At 35.7% G+C, this 24,484-nt stretch overlaps 1 protein-coding gene across 2 annotated transcripts in view; it reads left to right on the top strand.

Moving 5' to 3' along the window:
- TRPC4 (transient receptor potential cation channel subfamily C member 4) overlaps positions 1-24,484 on the top strand; it is a 161,365-nt gene that overhangs the window by 50,946 nt on the left and 85,935 nt on the right. For both annotated transcript variants that reach the window (XM_060288122.1, XM_030882455.3), the window contains exon 3: positions 23,101-23,619. In XM_060288122.1, the coding sequence (XP_060144105.1) occupies positions 23,101-23,619 (519 nt within the window). The remainder of the gene's footprint in view (positions 1-23,100; positions 23,620-24,484) is intronic.

The following is a 24,484-nucleotide window of genomic DNA, read 5'->3' as shown; positions in this document are numbered from 1 at the left end:
AGGCATTTCCATGCCACAATAAGAAAATACAAGACAGGGCCCTTATTCTCTGTTTGTGGACAGGGAAGGAGTGAGATATAGGGAAAAGAGTCGAGAAAGATGTGGCTATAAATCCTAGTTTATAATCTCAGGAAAATTATTTGAGCCTTTTGAGCCCCAACTTTCTCATAAGTAAGAGGGGGATGAGAGTCCCTGCTTGCCAAGTTGTTTTAAAGATTGGATAGTTAACACACTAATGTGACTGACATCAAAAGACCTCAGTAAATGCAAATCCCTCCACCTTGATGTCATTTGAGTATTTTACACGTACGTATTCAATTCAATTTAATTAAAAATACATATGTGCATTGAAAAGGCTAAAAGTTCCTCAAAGCAAATGCATTGTGAAGTGTTACTGCTGGTGTGAAGAGTGAGTTTATGTTAGAATAAGAGAGACGGAAACTAGCCTTTCAAATGTGAGCTTTGGTGAAAAGATTTTCAGGGGTCATTTTTATTAAATACCCCCCAATCCATTATAAATGTTGTGATTAAATCTAAAAATAATAACTTGATGTCTTAGTAAGCAGTATATCAATTGAACTTCATTAATTGTAATAATTTAAAAATTAATCATTGAGGAAAAATGATGTCATTCAACAATTGTAATTCATTGAATAGATAAGGTGTTAATATAATCAGGAATTAAAAAAATACATATTATGATTAGAATGTCTCAAAACTGTTTTTAAAATGTCCTTTCAACCTATTATATTTATTTCTGCTCTGATTAGATATAAAGTGAGTAAAGTTTTTATTGCTTTAATATCTGAAACACAAGAAAGTGAGGATTGAAGTAATGTAGAATTTTAAATGGTCTTTTCAAGAACCAATTTTCAAGCATTTAGGAAGAAAGAATATTGTCATTTTTATTACCACAATTTATTCTTTATGCAATAATTTTCTGGTTCAAGTAATGTCTAGATATATCAGTATTCCAAGTCTCTAATATTTGAATCAGGTATTAGAAACACTTGACAGTAATTCTAAACTGTGAGTTTTGAGCATGTAAGAGCTGATTTATAGAATCTAGCCTTCTCAGAGAATGCTCAAACCCACCCAGAAAGAGTGGGTAGTTTGGGGAGGGTAAGAGAAATTCATAATTACAAATTTACCAAATGGATACATAACCTCTCTTCCCTTAAGTGAGATGATGATGGATGAGTAGGGTGGGTTTAAGTCTGAACAATCTTCATCCCCGTCACATGTGTAACCTAATTGCAACACTTCTTTTCAGTTTCTGGACTCTCCCAGGGAAAAGTATATAGATTTGTTTGATTTGGAGATACAGGCTTAATTTTTAAGCACTACTGGTACCGTCAGGTAAAAATGTGAATTTTTAGTACAATAATATCTTGATGAATAAAGTATAAATTAGAAATAATTATGCATTTATTCAGACCTTATACTATGTGAATTTCCCACTGTCCAAAATATCAGAGAATCCTCAACTAGTAGTATATTGTAATTTTCCTCAAAAACAATACATAATTTGAAAAAGTAAATAGGTTGAGGTGCATTGTAAATTTCTATTAGATGTTACCATAGTGGCGGTAGGTCAAGGGATAGTAATAAAAATTGTTTATAATAATTGAGCATTATAGTGTGCCAGGCATTCTCTTAAGACCATTCTACATTGTTATCTCATTTAAACCTCATAACAATTTTTGTAATAAGTTCTTTATTATAGCCATTAAAAAAATAAAAAGTTAACTTACCCAAAGCCACCATCACTAACTAAGGATTTAAACTGTTTTCTCCCCTCCAGCAACCAATGTGGACTCTACAAACAATTGCAGACTGCATACTTGCTGACTTTAAAACCAGCTTTAGAATCTTCAACAATTGTTGAAGCAGTCGTTATTAAACAATAGGGTTTAAATGAGGAGTAATGCATGAGTACATGAGTAGGGAATACAACAAACTTGGTTTTTTTTGACTGCCCGGTATGTATTTTCACATTTATTTAATGGATTCCTCCCAGTTACACTGAACCGTTATAGGTAAGGAAATTGAAGCTCAGAAAAATTGAATAACTTGCCCAAGGGAGATTTGAGTGTAGGCTTCTCTGTTTTCATGGACTTTACTCTTCCTTTGTCAAACTGCCTGGTTACTTTGGCCATGAGATGTCTGGCACTCTCAGCCCTTCAGAACATGCCGCCTCCTAGGAGTAAAACTTGGTCCTAGAGCAGCACAGAAAGATCTCTCCAGGTCCTTGACTCCCGGGGATCATCCTGAAATTCCTTCAGCCGGAGGCTACTGACCAAACCTTTTAGTACTTTTTTTGTTTTTTCAGATATGTGAAACTTTATTTTTATTTATTTTATTTTTTTAATTTAACATCTTTATTGGAGTATAATTGCTTTACAATGTTGTGTTAGTTTCTGCTGTATAACAAAGTGAATCAGTTATACATACACATATGTTCCCACATCTCTTCCCTCTTGCGTCTCCCTCCCTCCCACCCTCCCTATCCCACCCCTCTAGGTGGTCACAAAGCACCGAGCTGATCTCCCTGTGCTATGCGGCTGCTTCCCACTAGCTAGCTATTTCACATTTGGTAGTGTATATATGCCAGTGCTACTCTGACTCATTTAACAAAACTGGTTATCTGAGTCCCTCGATTTCTCCTAGATTCTTGTAGGAAACAATTGGCAGCGATAAGGACACGCTGGTGGCACATTGAGAAAATGCTAGGAAGAGGGAGGTGATTACAGGTCAAGCCATGTGCATTTCAATATTGTCCTGTGGTTGGGTCTGACACAGAGGTTGAGGAACAGAGAGGACCTGACGGCTGAGACTCTGCAGAGATAGACCCACCCTTCCAGACTGGAGAAGACTATTTTGCAGACAACACAAATCCTTTTCCTACTTATGTGTGAGATCAGTTATGAAGCCCTGATCAAATTAAACATCTCTCTTTGCGACCATCATATCCTATACACCTCTTCACACCTCTTAGAATATTAGGTTGAAAGTATGTAAATATGTATCACTTTCCTCTACTTTGTCAGCCTCACAATACCAACAGGTGTGTGTGTGTGTGTGTGTGTGTGTGTGTGTGTACACCCTCCGTATCTGTGGGTTCTGCATCATCCTTGGATTTATCCGATGGCAGATGGAAAATATCCCCCCCCACAAATTCCAGAAAGTTCCCAAAAGCAAAACTTAAATAGTTGCCTTGCACTGGCAACTATTTACATAGAATTTACATTGTATTTACAACTATTTACATAGCATTTACATTATATTAGGTATTAAAAGTCATCTAGAGATGATTTAAAGTATATAGGAGGATGTGCATAGGTTATATGCAAATACTCTGCCATTTTATATAACGGACTTGAGCATCCTTGGATTTTGGAATCCAGGGCAGGGGCCCTGGAACCAATCCCCTGCAGATACCGAGGGACACACATGCACATATGCACACACAGATACACACAAATATGTCTACACACACACGTATGCACGCACACAGGCTTGTGCAAGCACACACCCCCCTTCATAATAAAAATAATGGAAAATCGAGCTGCTTTTCTTAAAATCATAGGTAGTTTCTTAGGTTTGGAAGAGATTCTAAAGGTTATCTGGGGCAAACACACATACAGTGTTTACTATCTGTGCCAAGCACGGGCAATATCGAATCACTATATTATTCTCTTTTTTTTCACTTTCAAATGATTTTCATGCTCACACCGATCAGCCTGATTCAGTATGGAAGGGCATGAATACCAGGAGGTGAAGGTCATTAGACGCCATTGGAGGCCTGTCACAAACGCATGGTAAAATGTTACCATTAGTGATCTGGGTATCGGGATAGAGTGCATGCTTTTCTTTCTTGTGCTCTTCTGTCCTTCCTAAAATCTCTACAATGAACATATATTATTCTTAAATCAGAGAAGAATACGTGTCTCTATCTATATACATATCTTTATGTATTTAGGGACAGGTGCATTTATCTTGGAGAAACTGGTTATTTATGTCATCATCCACATTGACAGACCGAGCAAATTTAGAAACACTATGTTATTCTTAGTATAGAATCACTGGCTTCTGCTCCTTCAAGTCCACTGGAGCAGAGCAGCAAGGAGAACAACTCAAGATGAAGAGACAGAAGTCTCCTAGAGAATGGTTTGGGCGAACAAATCGTCAGTAAAGGAATCATGTGTTTTCTCATTTCTTCTCTTTATTCTACTATCTTTAACATTTCCTTGGTTGCCTACTGTGACCAAGATAGTGTTCAAATATGATCACATAGTGGACTTGACCTCAAGGAATCTAATCTAGCAATCAATTGCAACTTCAAGATAAATAAAAGTAACAATATATAAAATGTATACTCATCCATTTTGCTTTTTATACTATATTGATTTTCCATTTGTATTTACATTAATATTTTTGTGGGAATAGGGGACTAGTGCTTAATGTCTAAGAATTATCCATATTAGATTATACAAGACACAAAAATTCAAGAAACTTAACATCAGTAAAAGAAAGAGACCAGTACCATCATATTTCTGTGAAATGATAGAAGTGTATAAAAAGTATTCAGTAGATTTGGGAAAGTGTAATATGTTGACCTATGAGAAGAATTTTTGTACAGAATAATACATATAAAGCACACACTTCACCCTAAATGGAATCAGTATGAAATATATTTGCTTTGCACACATATAACTATTAGCTTTAGCAATGAAATGCTTAAAATTAAAAAAAATTTATTTGGTAAATTAAATATATATTAAATGTTGCTAAACATACTTCTCTTGCATACTTTATCCTAGATTATCAGAGCCCATTAATCTTTTTTAACATCTGAGGGGCCTTTGATTATTTTGGTCGAGCCTTAAAGTACCAGCTTTAGGAAAGACATTTCAAGTATATTCTATTTAGTGCTTTTCAGCCTAAACTTAATGTTTGACTTGCAGGTGGTGTTCATTAAATCATATGTTCTAGCACCTATTTTGGATGACTTTTACGTTACTATACCATGTTCTCCTTAACCCAAGTCTACACTGCCTGGTTCTCTCAACTTAAAAGCAAAACCTCAAGTTTAACTTTGTGAAATCAGAGAGCAGTTTGATATCATACTGACCCTACATCCCTCTCCCCCTTCCCCCCTCCTCCTGCTTCGCTACCCACCCCCCGCCCCACACACAGACTCCTGGAACCATTACCTTAGAGATATGAAGAAAGTGAAATTTAGAGAAGTTCAGGAAACTTGCCAAAGATTACTGAGATTATTCATTCTTGAGCCAAGATTAAAATTCACTTTTTTTGCCTAGAATCAAATAGAAATATTTACCATAAACATTACTTTAATTCCAGCCTTAAACATTTTGTAGCACAAGGAAAGAATACAGATATAAATAAATGTTTCAAGGTTTAGTTTTGGGTAACAGGAAATGTTTCCTGGTGGAAAAAGATTAGGTTTGGAATCAGACAGATAGGAATCCAAGTCTTAGCTCCACCCCTTACTATCTGCATGACCCAGTGGTGATTATTTAACTCAAAACGGAAAACGGTAATGGCTACTTCTCACAGTTCTGATGAGAATTAGAAATTTGAAATACTTCATGTAAAGTGAACGCCTAGTGTATTTACATTTGATTTCGTGTTGTTGTTATTATTATCATTATCATCATTCATTCATTTCAGAACCAACTATGCTAATTTGATCAATGTCTAAAGATTGACATTTGCATCATGATTCTAAGTTGTCGTGATTAGATTTCAAATACACTGATGCAGGCCACAGGAGGCAAACTTGCTGAATTCTGGTGATGAAATCTCAAAGGCAAGGCATCCCAAATATCTGCATAATGGTCAGGAGGATTGTGAATGATGAGAGGTTGGATGGAGCCAGGAAGCTTGTCTGTGACCTCAGACATGTGGAGAAGTTAGGAGAGTGGAAATTGACCAGGCTTCTAAGACTACAGTGAAGTCTAAATACATATAATCTAAACATGTTGTTAATCATTGATACAATGTAGTTTCATTCTGAATACAGAGAAAGAAAAAGAAAAATCATGATAAAAGAGGATGATCAGAGATGATCTCAAGGAAGAATAAACAGGTTCCCTTAAGTATAATCTAGGGAGTATGTGTTCAGAAGAAACAGGTCATTTCAATGCAACATTATGAGAAAAAAAGCAAAACATCTCCTGCCCTAAGTCACATTTCTTTTAATAAAGATGAGGTAAAGCAGATCATTTGTTTTAACCACACTTAAGGAAAAGACTGCCACCTGGTGAATATTTGAGGCCTTTTAAAATACATTAGTATTAGTTTAAACATCTGGCATGAACTCAGAAATAATAGTCATCCACTTTATATTATTTTCCTTTAATTTCATTAGATTACAGTTTCGCACACCACCATATTAGCAGAGGTTTTGTAAGGCACCGTAAACATCACGAGTTTCCATGAAATTTATCCATTTTTACCTGGTACAAATGCATCTTTTACAGGTCACCTAATTCAGATGAAATGTTACCAAGAAAAAGTAAACAAAAATTTATGAACCACCATGATATACTTCTTTGGATTTCTTCTTTACTTAATTCTATAGCAAAATGACAAAAATAATATCTTGGGATCACTATAATGCTGATACATTCCATTCTTTACAAATCTGATCCAAAAATTTAAGAGGCAGGGAAAGTCATTTTTCATTCTATAACTAGCGCTGTAGTCAGAGTCTGTTTTGATTTTCCCTGGGACTTAGCTTTTTCTGAATATTTTATCTGAGGCATGAGAGATAAGGAATTAATCCCCAAAGTTTTCTTCTTCTAGTAGCGTGTTGCCACTCCACCTATCCTGGTAAATATTTTTGACACACTAAAGTGGAGGTTAAGAAGTCTCTTAGCTGGTTGCTACACAACTTGTAAATTGCTGAAGTCTTTCATTGTTGTAGCTCAAGATTCAAGTTCACAGCTAAAGAAACTCAATGGAGGAAAGAAAAAAAAAACATGATTCTTTCCCTTCACATGTGTATTTCTCAGCCCCCAGTCAAAAATCTAGGTAATATTTTCCTTATCTGTGGACGGAGGAAAGCCATTATTCCATTCAGAGGACTGAGTGCCTATCACTTTACTTTTGCCGAGAAAGTCCAGCTATGGGGCTGACATGACTTAGCACCTGTCTTTTTTCATTAGTTTCACACTGTCATATCCTCGAATTTTTCCAAGCATTAGTTCAGTTATTTTTATGCAATCTCAGAAGATAAGTTTTGTGAAACAAGTTATTTCCGTAGTCCTCCTTAGTTTCAGAGCTACGTTTTTATCCTGAAAGACTGTTTTTGTGTCCTTGCCTTTCTTTGATACTTACCAACATAACACACTGTGTTACAGTGATGGATCATACTATTATCCTCATTTGCATTAACTTCCTAATTCTTCTTTTTCTTCTTTTTTTTAAATTTTTATTTTATATTGGAGTATAGTTGGTTAACAGTGTTGTGTTAGTTTCAGGTGTATAGCAAAGTGATTCAGTTATACAAATCTATTCTTTTTCAAATTCTTTTCCCATTTAGGTTATTACAGAATATTGAGTAGAGGTCCCTGTGCTACACAGTACGTCCTTGTTGGTTATCTATTTTAAATATAGCAGTGTGTACAAGTCAATCCCAAACTCCCAATCTATCCCTCCCCCCTCCTTCCCCCCACCCCCCGGTATTCATTAAGTAAGTTCTCTAAGTCTGTGAGTCTGTTTCTGTTTTGTAAGTGAGTTCATTTGTATCATTTTTTTAAGATTCTGCATATAAGCGGTATCATATGATATTTGTCTTCCTCTGTCTGACTTACTTCACTTAATATGATTATCGCCAAGTCCATCCATGTTGCTGCAAATGGCATTATTTCATTCTTCTTAATGAAGCCTTTTTACCTTTAATTTTTCCCTCATGTGATTACTAATATATAAATGTAAAAACTTTAATTAGCCATGGTTGTTGTATTTTGGGTCTTTAAGAAACAAAATCTTTTTCACCCTGTTATACTGTGATGGTCTTTGTAGTTCATTTTCTTCTCAAACTTATGAATGCCAGCCTATTCCTTAGGCAGATTTTACTCTTCACACCAAATAACATGTTAGTCCTCTTTTCTTCTCCTGGCTACATAATACTACACACATTCTAGGTGTTAAGTAACAGTTTGCTGAATAGATGGATGAACATGACAGATTAAAAACCCCCATCATCACTCATGAAAATAAAGCAGGCAAGGAACAATCTGGAAAGATAAAATCAAACGTCAAGGTAGCACTTCTGATTTAGATCATACTCAGAATGAAAACAAAATTATTAATACCTCCATTATAAACTGTTCTGGGAATATATGGTTCTTGAAGTTGGGTCTCTATTTCACCACGATGCTGTGTTATGATGGTAAGTGAAGTATTGTGTTCTGAGAAGCCTCACCTCATCTTAAAAAGTTAAAGTTCCACGTGGAGCATGCAGACTTCCTTGAAGTAACTGCAGTATTTCCACAAAAGCCTGCAACTGGTAAAAAAATATAAAGCACGCTGCCAATTTTGTAGATATTGAGAAAGAGAGAGAGAGAGAAAGAGAAAGCATGTATATCTGGGTGAGAGAAAGACAATGTATATCTCTGGGTAGTGGGATTTACGGGGAATTTTGCTTTTCCTTTTGTACTTTTGATATTTTAAAAATCTTTAGGCAATAAGGGTATATAACTTTTGTAATAGGAAAAAGTCAATGCTTGTCTTAAAGATTGTAATGTGGGGCCTCCCTGGTGGCGCAGTGGTTGAGAGTACGCCTGCCGATGCAGGGGACACGGGTTCGTGCCCCAGTCTGGGAAGATCCCACAGGCCGCGGAGTGGCTGGGCCCGTGAGCCATGGCCGCTGAGCCTGCGCGTCCGGAGCCTGTGCTCCGCAACGGGAGAGGCCACAACAGTGAGAGGCCCGCGTACCGCAAAAAAAAAAAAAAAAAAAAGATCGTAATGCACCTGCACATCACAACAGGAAAAGGCAGTGAACGAGAAAGAAGTTATTAAATCTATGGGCAGGTTAGGCATAAATACAGTGTTGTTACCATTATAGTAATTAATGAAAGGGATATAAAATTTAGGAATCTTATACCCATTCAATAGGCCCATTCTTTTAGGGTTCATAAATGAAATCTAAAATTTTATTTAGTATTCTTAAATTTGATTTCCCATTATTAATAGAAATAAAAGCCACAATTGTAATAATTGTCTGTGTTTTCATTTTTAATATCATAAAAGTAAAGGGTACTTTCTCCTCCTTACATTTATGAATCACTCCAACTCTGTCAAAGTTCTTTCATCCTATTAAGGTGGCTTGATTCTGTGGGTAAACAGGCAATGCTGTTATCGCTAAAAGTGAAGCTGGTGAATGAGGTGCTGGAGGCCACACTGATAGTCAGTGGATGAGCCAAGGTCACCTGACAACTCAGCTTTATCTCCTCTGCTCCTTTCAAGGTAACCGATCCAACCTCACACCCACTTCATAATAGCCAGACATTCAGAATACTACCCAGCACAGCCTTACTAACTTGTAGCCTCTAATATCTTCTTAGCCTCAACTGCTAGTTCCATATTTTCAATTTGCATCTCCTCATTCACGGCCTTTGGGATCAGCATGTTTTTCCATTAGGATACACTATCAATGTAATTCTGCTGCATGTCTCACTGCCAGAAAAGCATCCATATGAAATTATTCTTATATCTTCTCTGTTTAATAGGTGCTGTGACAGATAAAAGCTCTTAGAGTGAGTTTTCCACTTGAAGTCTAGATGTTTTAAAGAAATTGAAGTACTAACAACAACATGCAATGGAATTTTGCTGTACTGGATTGATGAGACCTTGTTCCTATACTTCCACATTCCCCATATTTTGAGTGTTCTTCAATCAGAGTGCATTAAGATGTGAGGATTCATGTCTTTTGTCCCTATATTCCTGCCACACATGCTCCATTCAATTTGGCAGACAAAATCTAGTGCTATATTTCCTATCGTCCTAAGAGTCTCAGGGCACTTGAAAATTACAGGCAAGCTTGATAATATTTGTTTAAATTTAACATAAGATAAGATCTCTTACTCCATGGAGCCTTGATTGGAACCTCAAGTCACAGGACTTGACATAATTATATCAACTTTTATTCATTCATGTAAATCTACATTAATCATGTGCAGCACAGTTTAAACAAATCTATGAAGAAAAATATAAAACAGAAAAAATGAAGGTTTACCTTGGTGTGATTTTTAACCTCTGAAAGATCTGTTTTATTTCAAAATTATCTCTATAATAATTTAACAGTGTGTGTTCCTTTGTGTGTTTAAAATAAAATCATAAAATCAAAAATTGAGAAAGGAATTCATAAAACATAAGACAAAAATTAATAAAAATAATTCTATTTAATGCTGACTGATAAATCAACAAAGGACAATAAGGCAATTATGCAATCTTCTGAATTTTATGCCTCATCTATATAGTGAAACTAGCACCCTTTATTTTTGTTGGAACTAAATCCTTTTGGAAAAGCAACTTAGCGATGTTTAGCAAAAGCAAAACCAAAGAAAAGGGTATTCATATTTAACCACTCTTTCATGTATTCAAAATGGAGGTGATTAAGTAAATTACAGTGTATTTTTAATTGAAATATTGCACAATCATCACAATAATATTTTAAAGTTTTAAAATCTATCATGGGATAAATAAATGTCAAATAACAACTGAATTCCATATGGATTAAATAAATAGCATTATAATTAATTTAAATATGATGCAAATACTAAATCTCTTTAGCAAGGGTTAGGGGTTTTCATGTGGACAAGACTGTCTCAGCTTAAAAGTAAAGCAGATATTTAGCTTATACAAAACCCTATACACATGGCTTTCATTCTCAAAGATTGGTGACCTATTTTCATGAATGAATGTCTGGGCTACACAGAGCAATATTAGGGGAAAGAAAGACTGATAAATTTGTTGAGGTGAAAATAACATTAACAATCTTCATAATAAAAATTTGCATAAAACCTAAAACATGGAAAATATTTGAAATAAATATGATTGATTAAAAAAAGGTAAATAAATATATTTTTAAATAACAATGAAGAAAAGCAGGTGAGATCTACCATTCAAGGAACATATTATTCCAATCTTTCACAAACATTTCTAATTTTATGAAACTGATACAGCCTTGGCATCAAAATCAGAAGAGGACAGTGTGAGAAAGGAAAATTATGGTCCATCAAAAATTCAATGCAAAATCTAAAGCAATTATTAGAAAAATCTATTAATGTAATTCGCTACTTTGACAGGTAAAGGAGAAGGAAATGCATGATTATCTCACTAGACACCAAAAAAATAAAGCGTTTGATAAAATGTTTATCCTTGCATGTTAAGAAAAAAAACAAACAAACAACTAAGCAAACCAAGAAGGAAATAGACAAAAAACTTTCCTTAACTTGATTGAGTCTACCCAAAGCCTACATCTTATATTATTCTGAATAGTGAAATATTAAAAACATTCATGTTACTCTCAATAACAAAATAAAGATTCTCAATATTGATCTTCCATACAACACTCTACTGGAGGTTCTATTTTGAATAACCAAAAAAGAAGTAAAAATAAAAGATATAAAGACTAGAAGAAATGAAAAACATATTCAGCTAATTTGTCTACATAAAACCAAAATGTAATCTACATAGTATTATAAATAATTAGAAAGTTTATGCAAGTCATGGCATGAACCATTAATCTAGAAAACTATCCTTCCATTAAATTGGCCAAATACTCTAATTATACTCATGCTTCAGGGTCTTCGCACTTGCTGCTCTCTCTTCCAGGAATGCTCTGCCCTTAGATGTAAGCTTAGCTTGCTCTCTAAATTTCCTCAGCCTTCTATTCGAATGTCTTCATAGTAGTAAGACTTCCCTGTCACCCTACATAGGGCGGTAGCCTCTTCTTGCCTCTGACACACTTTATTTCCTCTTACTCCACTGTACTTTTCTCCATGGCCTTTACTGTTTGAGATTTCTTCATTCATTGATTTATGCATCCACTTGTTCATTCATGTTGTGTCTTTCCCTCCCCCCTCTTTCTAGAATGCAATTAGAATAAAGGTGAGGATTTTGTCTGTTCTGTTCACTGCTGTATTCCCCAAACTTTGAAGAGTGACTGGAATAAAATGGGTGCCCCAAAGTATTACTGAATAGCTGGAGGCTGGAAGAATAAATATTGACACATATAGACTATCATTAACATGAAAACAGCCAACCTTCAGGGAGTACATATATGCCGAATGAGAAGAACACTGGGCTTAAGTTTGATCCCTAAAGAAACAGTGTTCAAGGGATGAATAGGAGAAGGGTCCCCAGTGAGTGAGACTGAGAAAAAGCAACCAGAGAAAATGATGATGATACTGATGAAGATAATTATAGTAATTACACTAGATTTTGTTTTATCAAACATTATGTACTGATACAAAACACTTTCATATTAATTATTATTCTGTATTTCTTTTTGAATCCTTAAAAAAACCCTATGAGGTAACGACTACAATAATCTCCATTTTATAGATGAGAAAATTGAAGTTTAGGGGGTTAAATAATGTTTCCAAAGCTACAAACCATTAGTGGGACAGCCAGGATTTGAGTCAATACACTACCCAGTTATGGAAGTCAAAGGACTGGTGACTTTCAAAAAAAAGGGACCGTGATAAACACTGTCAAGTGAAACTAAGATTAGAATCTCTGATCAGAATTTGTGTAATTCTTATACAATTAAGTATACACTTGGCCCGTTGAGCTACGTTCTCTACCAATAAAAGATTTCACTTGGATATCATTTAATAGATTTTCCTTCAATGTAACAGATATAAAGAGAGAGAGAGTTTTAAAAATAAAAGTGATGTCTGTGAACTAAACAATCTGGGAGTCAGTGATAGCAATCCTCTCATTATTTTAGTGATTAAACCTAGCCAAAGCTGGTGGTGATTTAAAGTTGCTATTTGTTTGATGTCGCCCTAGGAGTCGAAATAGATTTCTCCAGTTCTTTATCCAAGATGCAAATGATATTTAATAGCTATTATTTATGGTATATCTATAGCAGTATACAACAGAGTCTATGCCATTTTAGGAGATACACAGTTTAAATTTTCAGTCATGAAAAGTACATGTTCCAAGCTTTGACATCTACACTGACGAAACTGGCCCACCAGGAAATAATTGTCCTACTTTTCAGATGAATCAAGCACTGTAATTGGGGCTGTGTTTATGTGAGGAGAAACAAATCAATCTGGCAAAACTGAACAAGACTGTTTTATGCTTTCTCCTAACAATCTCTGGCTTGTCACATAACACTAGTCCCTTCCTGTTATTTAGTGATTTGTAGATACCACATGCTTTCATGTTGCCCTGCAACATGAAATCTTCACTGCAGCCCTGTGTGTATTAACTTTGAGAAGCCTTTGATATATATTTCTCCAGTTCTTATTCCACAAGGAGAAATATCTTGAATGAATGTCCAGATTTCAAAATGGTAAACTGGAAATGTGGAGAAGTTAACTGGCTTTGTCATTCTCACACAACTGAAAATGGTTGAGGCAGGATGGAATGCTCACTCCTGATGCCTGAGCTATTTCCAGGACCTCACAGCTGCCTTACTTACAAGACATATAGTTTATTGAAGAAGAATTTATACCCAGGAGTCAAGCTGCATGGATTTCTGTGTGACCATGGGCAAACTATTGCAATTCTCTAAGGCCTATTCTATTTGTCAAAAGAGGATTACAGTAACACCTATTTCCAAAAATGATTTTGAAGATTAAGATGTGGCATGAAAAGCTCCTAGCACGGGGCATGGCACATGATAAGTGCTTCATACGTCTTAGTTGTTACTTGTGTCACTGTAATCAGACTCCAGGCATATTTGTATTAACAGTGTCACTGAGTTGAAATGATTTTTGCCAGATCCTTGTTCATTTGGTTCAAGTGTGCTTCACAGTTCTAAAATAAATCTGTTACCCAAGTTATTGTAGAAGTATATTCACTATGTGTGTCCGACACCTATTTAAATCAATACAAACTATATCTATTTGCTGGTATTTTTAATTCAAAGTAGACTTGAAATAGGCTTACCATAAAAATATATAATCAATGCAATTTAAAATGAATATTAACTTTAAGAGAGTAGAAATAGTTATTAATGTTACATTATTTATATTTATATACTGGATGTATCACTGACCAAAGCTTGAGTAAAGTTATTATAAATAGTTTGTATGAGCGCACTTAAAGGAGATAAGAGAATCATCAATTGTATAATCTGCACTCTCATTCTTCACTTTTCCCACAAACTCGTCTTTCTATTTTATTTTAGTTTTTTTACAAACTCCTCTTTTAAAAAATTGATATTTATCTCTTCTTGTAAAAAGCTAATAACAGCACCTTCCCTTTCTCCTGCCTCCATTTAAAGAAAAAAATGCCGGGTTAATAACAGTTCAGTTTTACTAAAGGGCATCATAGAAATCATAAGGTTTGAGTTGGGTCTTGAAGGTTTGGTAGAATTTGATAAGTGGGAGGGAATAGGCAGAAGTCAACAAGAAAACTATGAATGGAAAGTTTGACACTGAAATGATTGGGCCATGGGATGCCTGTCAGGGTGGAGTACAATTTAGATTTGAATACACAGGGTGGGACATGATTATAGAGGTCTTTGTGTATCCAATAAAGTAGTTAAGATATAATTAGGTAATACCAAGCAGAGTCTCTGATATAAAGTTAACTAATGTTTAAAGAACCTAAAATAAGGAGCCTTTATGTAAATAACTATGCCACAACTCTCCAACAGGGCAAAATGAGACCTCAGGGGCAACCCTCCAAATTGATACCTACAGCATGCATTCAAGTTCAAATACTCAATAGCATCATAATATTTCATGTAGAGATATTCCACAATTTGTTCAACTTTTCTCTTTCGAAAAACATTCAGGCGATACCCAAGTTTCTATCATGTCAAACAATGATGATATAAATACATAGTCTCAAGGTGCCTGATTTTCTGTAGGGAGGGTTCCCTAACTAAGACTATGGTGCTTAGAATTTATGTAAGTGCCAGAAACGTTCCAGCAAGGCTGTTATAATTTGCATTCCTCTTGCTTTTGATGAATGTGGATGCATCAGCTCCTTAAATTTGGCAAAATAATTGTAGTTCATTATTATTTTATATTTTCTTTCCCTGTCTATTAATGAGAAAGATCATTCATGTTTCTGACCTTTTTTTCTTCCAGTTTTATTGAGATAAAATTGACATACAGCACTGTATACATTTATGATAACGTTTAGCATAATTATTTGACTTACATAATCGTGAAATGATGATCACAGTCCATCATCTCATACAGACACAAAATAAAAGAAGAAAATATTGTTCCTTGCGATGACAGTTCTTAGGATTTGCTCTCTTAACAACTTTCATATATAACATGCAACAGTGACAATTATATTAATCATGTTGTACATTACATCGCTAGTACTTATTTATCTTGTAACTGGAAGGTTGTACCTTTTGACTGCCTTAATCTATTTCCCCCTCCCTCTAACCCCTACCTCTGGTAACAATAAATCTGATCTCTTTTTCCATAGGTTTGTTGTTGGGTTTTGTTTGTTTGTTTGTTTTTAAGTATAGACCTACAACCTTATGTTAGTTCTTGGTTCACAACATAGTGACGGATGTTTCTAACATTATAAACTGATGACCATGATAAGTCTAGTTACCATCTGTCACCGTACAAAGCTACTACATTATTATTGACTGTGTTCCCCATGCTGTGCATTTCATCCCCGTGATTCATTTATTTCTTAACGTATATTATATTTGTGCCTCTCAATTTCCCTCACCAATTTCACTCAGCCCTGACCCTCTCGCCTCTGGCGAACCACTTGTTCATACTTCTGGTATCTGTGACTCTGTTTCTGTTTTGTTATGTTTGTTCATTCGTTTTGTTTTGATTTTCTTCTGTGAAAATCTTGGGTCATTCTACTTGAGAACTGTAAAACCAAATATGTAGTTTTCCATATTCTGTGTTTCCAATCTTGCTTTAAGAGTTCTCCCCAACCCTTGGGCTATAGAACTATTTTTTAAAATTGTTTTTCTGAACTTGTGTTGCTTTCTGTTTTTACATTTAAATATTTACTCCATCTCAAATTTATTGTTATGAAATGAGATATGCACTAAGTTTGTTTGTTTGGGGTAGAAAATTGTTTCAATAAATGAACCACTATTTCCAATTGAATAGAAATTTTTTTTCGCATATCAAGTTCCCATATAAAATAAGAAGTAATTCTGGGGACTTCCCTGGTGGCACAGTGGTTAAGAATCTGCCTGCCAATACAGGGGACATGGGTTCGAGCCCTGGTCGGGGAAGATCCCACATGCTGCGGAGCAACTAAGCCTGTGCACCATAACTACTGAGCCTGTGCTCCACAACAAGAGAAGCCACCACAGTGAGAAGCCCGCGCACCAAAACGAAGAGTAGTCCCCGCTCGCTGTAACTAGAGAAAGCCCACGTGCAGCAACGAAGACCCAAAGCAGCCAAAAATAAATAAATTAATTAATTTTTTTTAAAAAAAGAAGAAGTAATTCTGGTCAAAATTCTGTTCAACTGATCCCGTATTTCTTGCTATATTTTCTTGGATCATAGCCTTCATATCATAATTTTTGAAACACTTGGTTATGTATTCCTCCATATTAACTAATACAATAGTTTTATAAAGTTATAAACAAAACAACGTAAGTAAAAAAGATTCTGAATAAAATGCACATATTTATTTTGAGACAGTCGACATAATTAAGATATTAGGTCTTCCTAATATCAGGTCTTCCTAATTCAGAACATAATATTGTATTTTCCCCATGTTTTGGATTTTTGTAAACGTTCATGTATGAGTATATATGTATGTGTGTGTATATGCATATTTATGAAAATTTCAAGTTCTAAATAACTGATGTTAAATTGTTTTAACTATAACTCTAAGTTGAAACTCCCTTATGTTGGTTTGAATTAGAAGGTAGTCTGGGTGATTGAGAGAGGTAAATTTGATATTCATAATCCTGAGTTTCAAAAAATGTAGGTTTCAATACATTATATAAAAACAAAGTTAAAAAGCGAGATGAAACTGAAGATATTAACAAATTTTTATTGAAGTACTTGAAAAAAAATTCTCATAAATTTTCACTTACTGTGCTATCAACTGGAGTATAAAAATAGTTTTTGAGTCATAGAAATTTCATAACCTCTTTCATATAACAGAAATATTAAGGGACTTTCACAAGATAATATAACTAATTGAGAACAGCCAGATTAGAATATGGATCTGTTTAGTCTTAATAATTTAGGATACATCAAATAATATTATATAAGTAAATTTCTTTTACTCAGTTTATACAACCCAGTTTAATAAATGCTGAATGCAAGGGAATGAATTCTTTTAAATTGGTTGAATGTCACTCCAGGATGAATTTCTCTTCTAGAAATGTATACTTCAGGATTAATAGTTCAAAAATGTATATGTTAGTCACAAAGAGACATTTCTATATTTGGGTAAGATGTCACATATGCCTCAGACTGGTGCCGAGTGATTTCAAGGTAAAGCATTTGGTTGAATTTGAGAAAAGCTAGCAGTTTATGGGTTAATAGTTAATCACTTAAACTGATTAATGGGTGTTAATTAGCTTATGTGTAGGTCAGTCATTGTGAATGCTGTGTGACATGAAAATGATTCAGTTAATAATGTAACTACTGTTATGATAAGGCTGAGAAAAAGACGTTGAACAAATACTCATTCATAAATCTTAGAAGAAAAGCCAGAGCAAACTTCCAGCTACGCAACATAAGAAACAGGGACATGAATTTGGTTTCCAGATCCTCTTTTAACTGCTTCTACTTAGTTGTAGATTACTGGGTCAACTGTATAATTCAATCAGTTGGAATTTGTTAAACGGTGGAGTGTGTTGTTTGTTTACGAGTAATGTTGAGTATACATTTTCATGCATGTATGTTTGCCTGGGAGTAGTGTTTTTATGTCTGTAGAGTTTACTTCAGCTAAAATAAGTCAAGCATAGTGTGATTTTTATCTACAGGGTTATCCTCATGATCTTTATATCTATCCTTAAATATGCCAAATGGCAAATTTGAAAAATTTGGAAAAATACAATATTTCTATCAAAACTATTTTTAGGTAATAGCTACCAAGCACTTCTAGTGACCTATTTATTTTAATGCTAGAAAAATATGCTTTTCGAGCTTCCCTGGTGGTGCAGTGGTTGAGAGTCCGCCTGCCGATGCAGGGGATACGGGTTCGTGCCCCGGTCCGGGAAGATCGCACGTGCCGTGGAGCGGCTGGGCCCGTGAGCCATGGCCGCTGAGCCTGCGCATCCGGAGCCTGTGCTCCGCAACGGGAGAGGCCACAGCAGTGAGAGGCCCGCGTACCGCAAAAAAAAAAAAAAGAAAGAAAAAAGAAAAATATGCTTTTCACTTGTAACGCTGGCACCACAGAAGGAAAGAGGGAGAGTTGCATATTGAAGATATTGAATAAAGCGAAGCACGGGATGGAGACAGAAAATAGACTGGTGAATGAAGCATGAAAAAGAGGGAGCAAGCCCATTTTCTGCATTTCCTAAATGCTTCTGAGATCAAATGCCTTATATTTTAGACTTCTTTAAATTTCTGAGTATTTAGTAGATAGCAAAGTGGCTACTCAACAGATAAATTTCTCAGCTGCGGGAGCTCAGCACAGCAGTCTCTCAGCTTGCTGCCCTCTTCCTGTCTTCAATGTCACCATCTTCCAAGGCAAGAGGTCGTGTAGGTGGCACTCTCATCTTTCCAATGAAGTCAGTAAGAAGTGGCCTTTTATCAGTTGTTATTCATAGCCAGCTAACAGACCGAAGAGGGGGAAAGGTCATTGGCCCTTATTTGATTCAGGACTTCTCTGAAAGTCCCCTTTCAGGGCAAGATTTTGCCATTAGCACATGGCCATTCTGTAACGGAACTCTGAATTGTTTAGTTCTGTTGACCAGCTTTCCCTCCCAGAAAAGTAGACATTAAAGAAAGTGAAATCTGAACTGGAAGGTATCTCCGGGCATCTGGACTAGACCTCTCTTATTTTCTGATCTCTTTGCTTCGAATTGTTCTATTCCATGCTTGTTCTCTCTCACACCCCCAGCATCGCTTGATGGGTCATATGCACAGCCTCTCCTTTTCCTTTGCTACAACCCTAATTCAGACTGCACTCATTACCAGGCTCCGTTATCTGCCTCTACCCATCTGCCTCTTAATTCAAGAATCAAAATATGCTAGCGTGATGTTAATACTTCGGAGTTATTCCATTACTCTACTGGTTCAATTCTTGTATGATTCCACCAATGTCTACAAAATAATGCGATTCAAAACCTTCCCTCATTTTGCCCTGATCTACACTGAAGCATTTTATGATTATTTATCTCTATATGATTTATCCCATACTCTAAGGAAAGTATTTGCTATGAATCCATCTTTTTTATTTTCTTCTTGTTGTCATTTTTCCGTAACTTTTCTACATTGTTAGTTCCAACCAATCTTAAGTTTAAATTCCTCCTAAAATCCTTTTCTAATTCTACCAAGTAAAAATAACGTCTTCTCTAAATTCATTTCCCTTTTGCTTTATTCATATTCTCCTTAGGGAATTTACTAATTTTTTATGCTAAAACCATTTGCATAGTATTATACTGTGTGTGTGTGTATGCAGGTGTGTGGGCTTGTGTGCACACGCACCATATTTTTAGGACTAAGGAGAATAATTATGATTATCCTCAGAGAAGTATAAAAGGCCTTAGACAAATTCAATACCCAGCCCTGATAATAAATAATGAATAATCCAATTCAAAATGATTGCTTAACAAGTTGAGTGGTGTAAATAAATAGATGGATAGATAGATTGATAGATAAATAACTGGGAATACCAAGTATAATTTGTGGTGGGCATGAAAATTGGTATCACTGCTTCAGAAAATTGTTTGACCCAGAAATTCCATTGCTAGATACAAGACCAACAGACATGGACAAAAATGTGCATAGGGGCAATATTCTGAATAGCCACAGACTGGAAACCACAGAAATATCATCAAAAATAGAATGGAAAATAGAATAGAATAGAAAAATAAATTGTGCTATATTCATAAACCGGAATATTATGCAGAATTGAAGTAACAAAAACGATTGCTACTAACAATATGAATATATTTCAAAGAGCTAATGTGGAATGGAGAAAGCTAGACATAAAAAGTACATACTTTAATTTGTTTATATAAAGTTAAAAAGTATGTGAAAGTAATCTGTGGTGACAGCAGTTAGATTTGTGATTACAAAATGGAATGACTGGGAGGTGACAAGAGGGAGGTCCCTGGGGTGCAGGTACTCTTCTAGATTTATTTTTTATAAATTTATTTATTTTATTTTTGGCTGCATTGGGTCTACGTTGCTGCACGTGGGCTTTCTCTAGTTGCAGCAAGCGGGGGCTACCCTTTGTTGTGGTGCATGGGCTTCTTATTGCGATGGCTTCTCTTGTTGTGGACCACTGGCTCTAGGCACGCAGGCTTCAGTAGTTGTGGCATGTGGGCTGAGTAGTTGTGGTGCACGGGCTCAGTTGCTCTGGAGCATGTGGGATCTTCCCAGACCAGAGCTCAAACCCGTGTCCCCTGCATTGGCATGCAGATTCTTAACCACTGCGCTACCAGGGAAGTCCTCATCTAGATTTTTGTCTGTGTCTTGTCACACAGGTGTGTTCACGTTTTAAAAAAGGTTTCAAGATGTACACTGATCTCTGTGCATTTTACTGTATGTATGTATGCTATACCTCAATAACAAGTTCAAAATGAATAATTATTGCAATGAATCAAAATATATTGAATAAAATAAAGGAAGAATCCATGGGTTCATTATTAATACTCAATAATTAAGAGGAGAAGAGAGCAAAGTTGTACATACAGAAGAATGCCAATTACTAAACTTAGAAGTGATGGAAGAACAAGAAAACCCCCGGTTTTCAGACTCCATGTAATACTTGATTCAGGTGTGTAATTAGCACTCAATAACAGGCAATTGTTTAAGTGTTTTTGTTTTATTGTTATTTTTCAATGCAATGCTTACTTGCCCTCTGGGACCTGGATAAACAATCACGTGTGCCTGCTAGGCTGACCTGTCAGAGTCCCAGCAGACTGCTGTCTGTTAAGTATATACAGTTTATGTGTTTTGTTTGAATATAACTGGTGAAAGTGATGGGGTTTTTTAAAAAGCAGTAGTGATTTGGGGTTTTTTTGAGTTTTGTTTTGCTATTTCATTCCATTCTTGACCAAAGCTTCCTTTAAGTCGTTTATTATGGAAAATTGTCACACTAACTTAAAGGAAGGGGTGGGGGAAATACATAAATTGTCTTCTAAAAAATTAAATAAAATACTGAATATCTTAAAAATATGTATATATATATAGTGTGTGTGTGTCTTATGAAATAAATGGATATTCAAAATGGCCAGATGAATTAAAAGCATTTGAGTTTAATTATTCTCATATAAAGATAACACCTCTACTTAAAAGTAGTGCTACTGAAGTTTCCTATGACTTTCGTTTTTCTCTACATAGTTGTTTCTTTTGATCCTTCTGTGGTTTTAATCATATTTGACCAGCAGCATATTTTAATGTGACGTGTCATCACTTTTTCTGCCATGCCTATTTAACTTGTCCTTAGGTAGCATTTATTTTCACAGAGGCCTCTATGCTTTGCACCAGCAGGAAGAAATACTAAACCAAAAATTGTAAAGCAGCAGGGTGTAGTGCAGTACGTACAGGCCTGGGTGTCAGACAGATGGACCTAGGTTCAAACAGCAGGCTTCCCACTTACTCACCGAGAGACCATGTCTCTAAAGTGTGAATAATGAATAGTGAGGGTGGATGTGCTTTAGGCCTACTAAATAGTGCCTATTAAATTATTTTTGTCATTACCATTCCTAGAGTATAACCCAAAGGAAATTGTTCATAAGCGCATTGGTGACCTGATTCATTGGGAAGCATTTCTTTCTTATTTTTTTCTTTTTTAATAGCTTTATTGCGATATAGTTCACATACCATGACATTCACCCACTGAAAGTATACTATTCGGTGATTTTTAGTATATTCACAGGGTTGTGCAACCATAACTACAATATTAGAACATTTTTATCACCCTCAAAAGAAACTTTGTGTCCTTTAGCAGTCACCTCCCATCCCTTCCATTACCCCCAAGCCTAGGCAATCACTACTTTCTCCGTATACAGATTTGATTTTGCATATTTTATAAAAATGGAATCATACAATATGTGATCTTTCGTGACTGGCTTCTTTCACTTAGCATAATGTTTTTAAGGTTCTTCCACAGGAAGCATTTATTTCTAATAACAGCGATGTTAGAATGGGGCACCTCTTGTCATCTGGAAAATATACCATAAAGGAATGGATGAAAACAGAAAGCAGAGGGGCTAGGACTCTTGCGTTCCCCTGCCACCTGTAATCGCAGGGTGGATCTTAGGACTGCAGAAGATAAAACACAAACAAACAAGCAAGAACCTGACTGAAGAATTTAAAACCTTCTATTGCAGAGGAAGATCTTGGGTTTAAAACAAATCATTAACTATTTTGTAGCATCTTTCTTATTATTTATGGAGCCCATATCACTGGGGAAGAAAAGCAAAGATTGTCAGCCAGAAAATAAGTTGGGAGCAAGAAAGTCTTTTATCAAAGAGTTTCCATAGGCACTGAGTTTAAGATATCATGAAATGTCACAATTCGGATTGAACAAAGAATAATGTGTCATTCTATTGCAGAGCTAGTTTTTGTTTAATTTTCTATTGTCTTTTGAGGGGAAAAAAGCCCTAACTCTCCTGCAAAAAAACCAAAAACCTGACAAAAGACTTATGAATCTTGTTCAACATTGCTATAGCGTGTTGTTTAAATTCACAGGCTTGAGCAAATGCGTTACTACTCACGAACTCTGCTATCTTTTTTCTAGGTGCCTCCCATACTCCTTGATAAGCAGTTCTCTGAATTCACTCCGGACATTACACCCATCATTTTGGCAGCCCATACAAATAATTACGAGATAATAAAACTTTTGGTTCAGAAAGGCGTCTCGGTGCCCAGACCCCACGAGGTCCGCTGTAACTGCGTCGAATGCGTGTCCAGCTCGGATGTGGACAGTCTCCGCCACTCCCGCTCCAGACTCAACATCTACAAGGCCCTGGCCAGCCCCTCTCTCATCGCCCTGTCCAGTGAAGACCCTTTTCTCACAGCCTTTCAGTTAAGTTGGGAGCTCCAGGAACTGAGTAAGGTGGAAAATGAATTCAAGTCAGAGTATGAGGAGCTGTCACGACAGTGCAAACAATTTGCTAAGGACCTACTGGATCAGACAAGAAGTTCCCGCGAGCTGGAAATCATTCTTAATTACCGCGATGACAACAGTCTCCTAGAAGAACAAAGTGGAAATGATCTCGCGAGACTCAAATTGGCCATTAAGTACCGTCAGAAAGAGGTGAGTTTTGCCAGACTTTATCCATCAAAATGCCACAGAATTTAAATGGCAGTGAGGGAAATTGGTACCCCAAAATTAGGTTGGGGGTTTAAAGCATTTTCTGTTTAACTGTAAGTGGATGATATTTCTTGTTTGCCAGATTACGGATGATGAAACACATTGAAGAGGGGCGGTAAGTAGGTTAATAATTAGTGATGGTTTTTGACATCTGTGTTAAAATGTACACAGTTCATGGTGCGTGATGGTAAAACTAATGAATTTTAGAATCTGCACTAAGAGTTCTGGTTCTGCCATTTATAAGTTTTGCTACTTCAGAGGGTCACACAGATCTCTTTGAGTTTCGGTTTTCTCATCTGCTTAAGGGACTTTATATTTGATTTTATATATATATTTCTTTATACATATAAAATATTTTACTCACAGATGTGTAGGAAGTGTAAAATGAGTGGATGTGTGTGAAGGCTCTTAGTAAATTATAAGGTATGATCCTAATAAAATACATTATTAGAAGTTATTAATAAAGGAAAGCCTTTAGTCCAACAGCAGATGAAAATACTAAAACTTCCTTCATCTCTGGCTTAGTTTCTTGATTTGTCGGGAATGAGAAGTTAAGAAGTCAATTGCAAATTGCAGAAGAGTAATACATTTTTCATTAGATTTCCATGGATTTGAACATTAAATAAGGAAAATTCAGATCTATTACATTTATCACCTAGTGTAATTGTTGTTTCCATCACTGATTTTGAGTAAGTTCTCAAAAATCTATTTACTTCTACCTCCAGAAAATATTGGTTTTCTTTTCATTGGTGAATTATAGTAATTGTTCTAGAACAAAAGTTGGAAGAAACTATGTATGTAATATAAG

The sequence above is a fragment of the Globicephala melas genome, chromosome 18 (genome assembly GCF_963455315.2).
Source record: "Globicephala melas chromosome 18, mGloMel1.2, whole genome shotgun sequence".
Taxonomy (NCBI): Eukaryota; Metazoa; Chordata; class Mammalia; order Artiodactyla; family Delphinidae; genus Globicephala; species Globicephala melas.
Note: the sequence above shows the minus strand (reverse complement) of the source record. Positions and strands in the feature narration are given on the sequence as shown.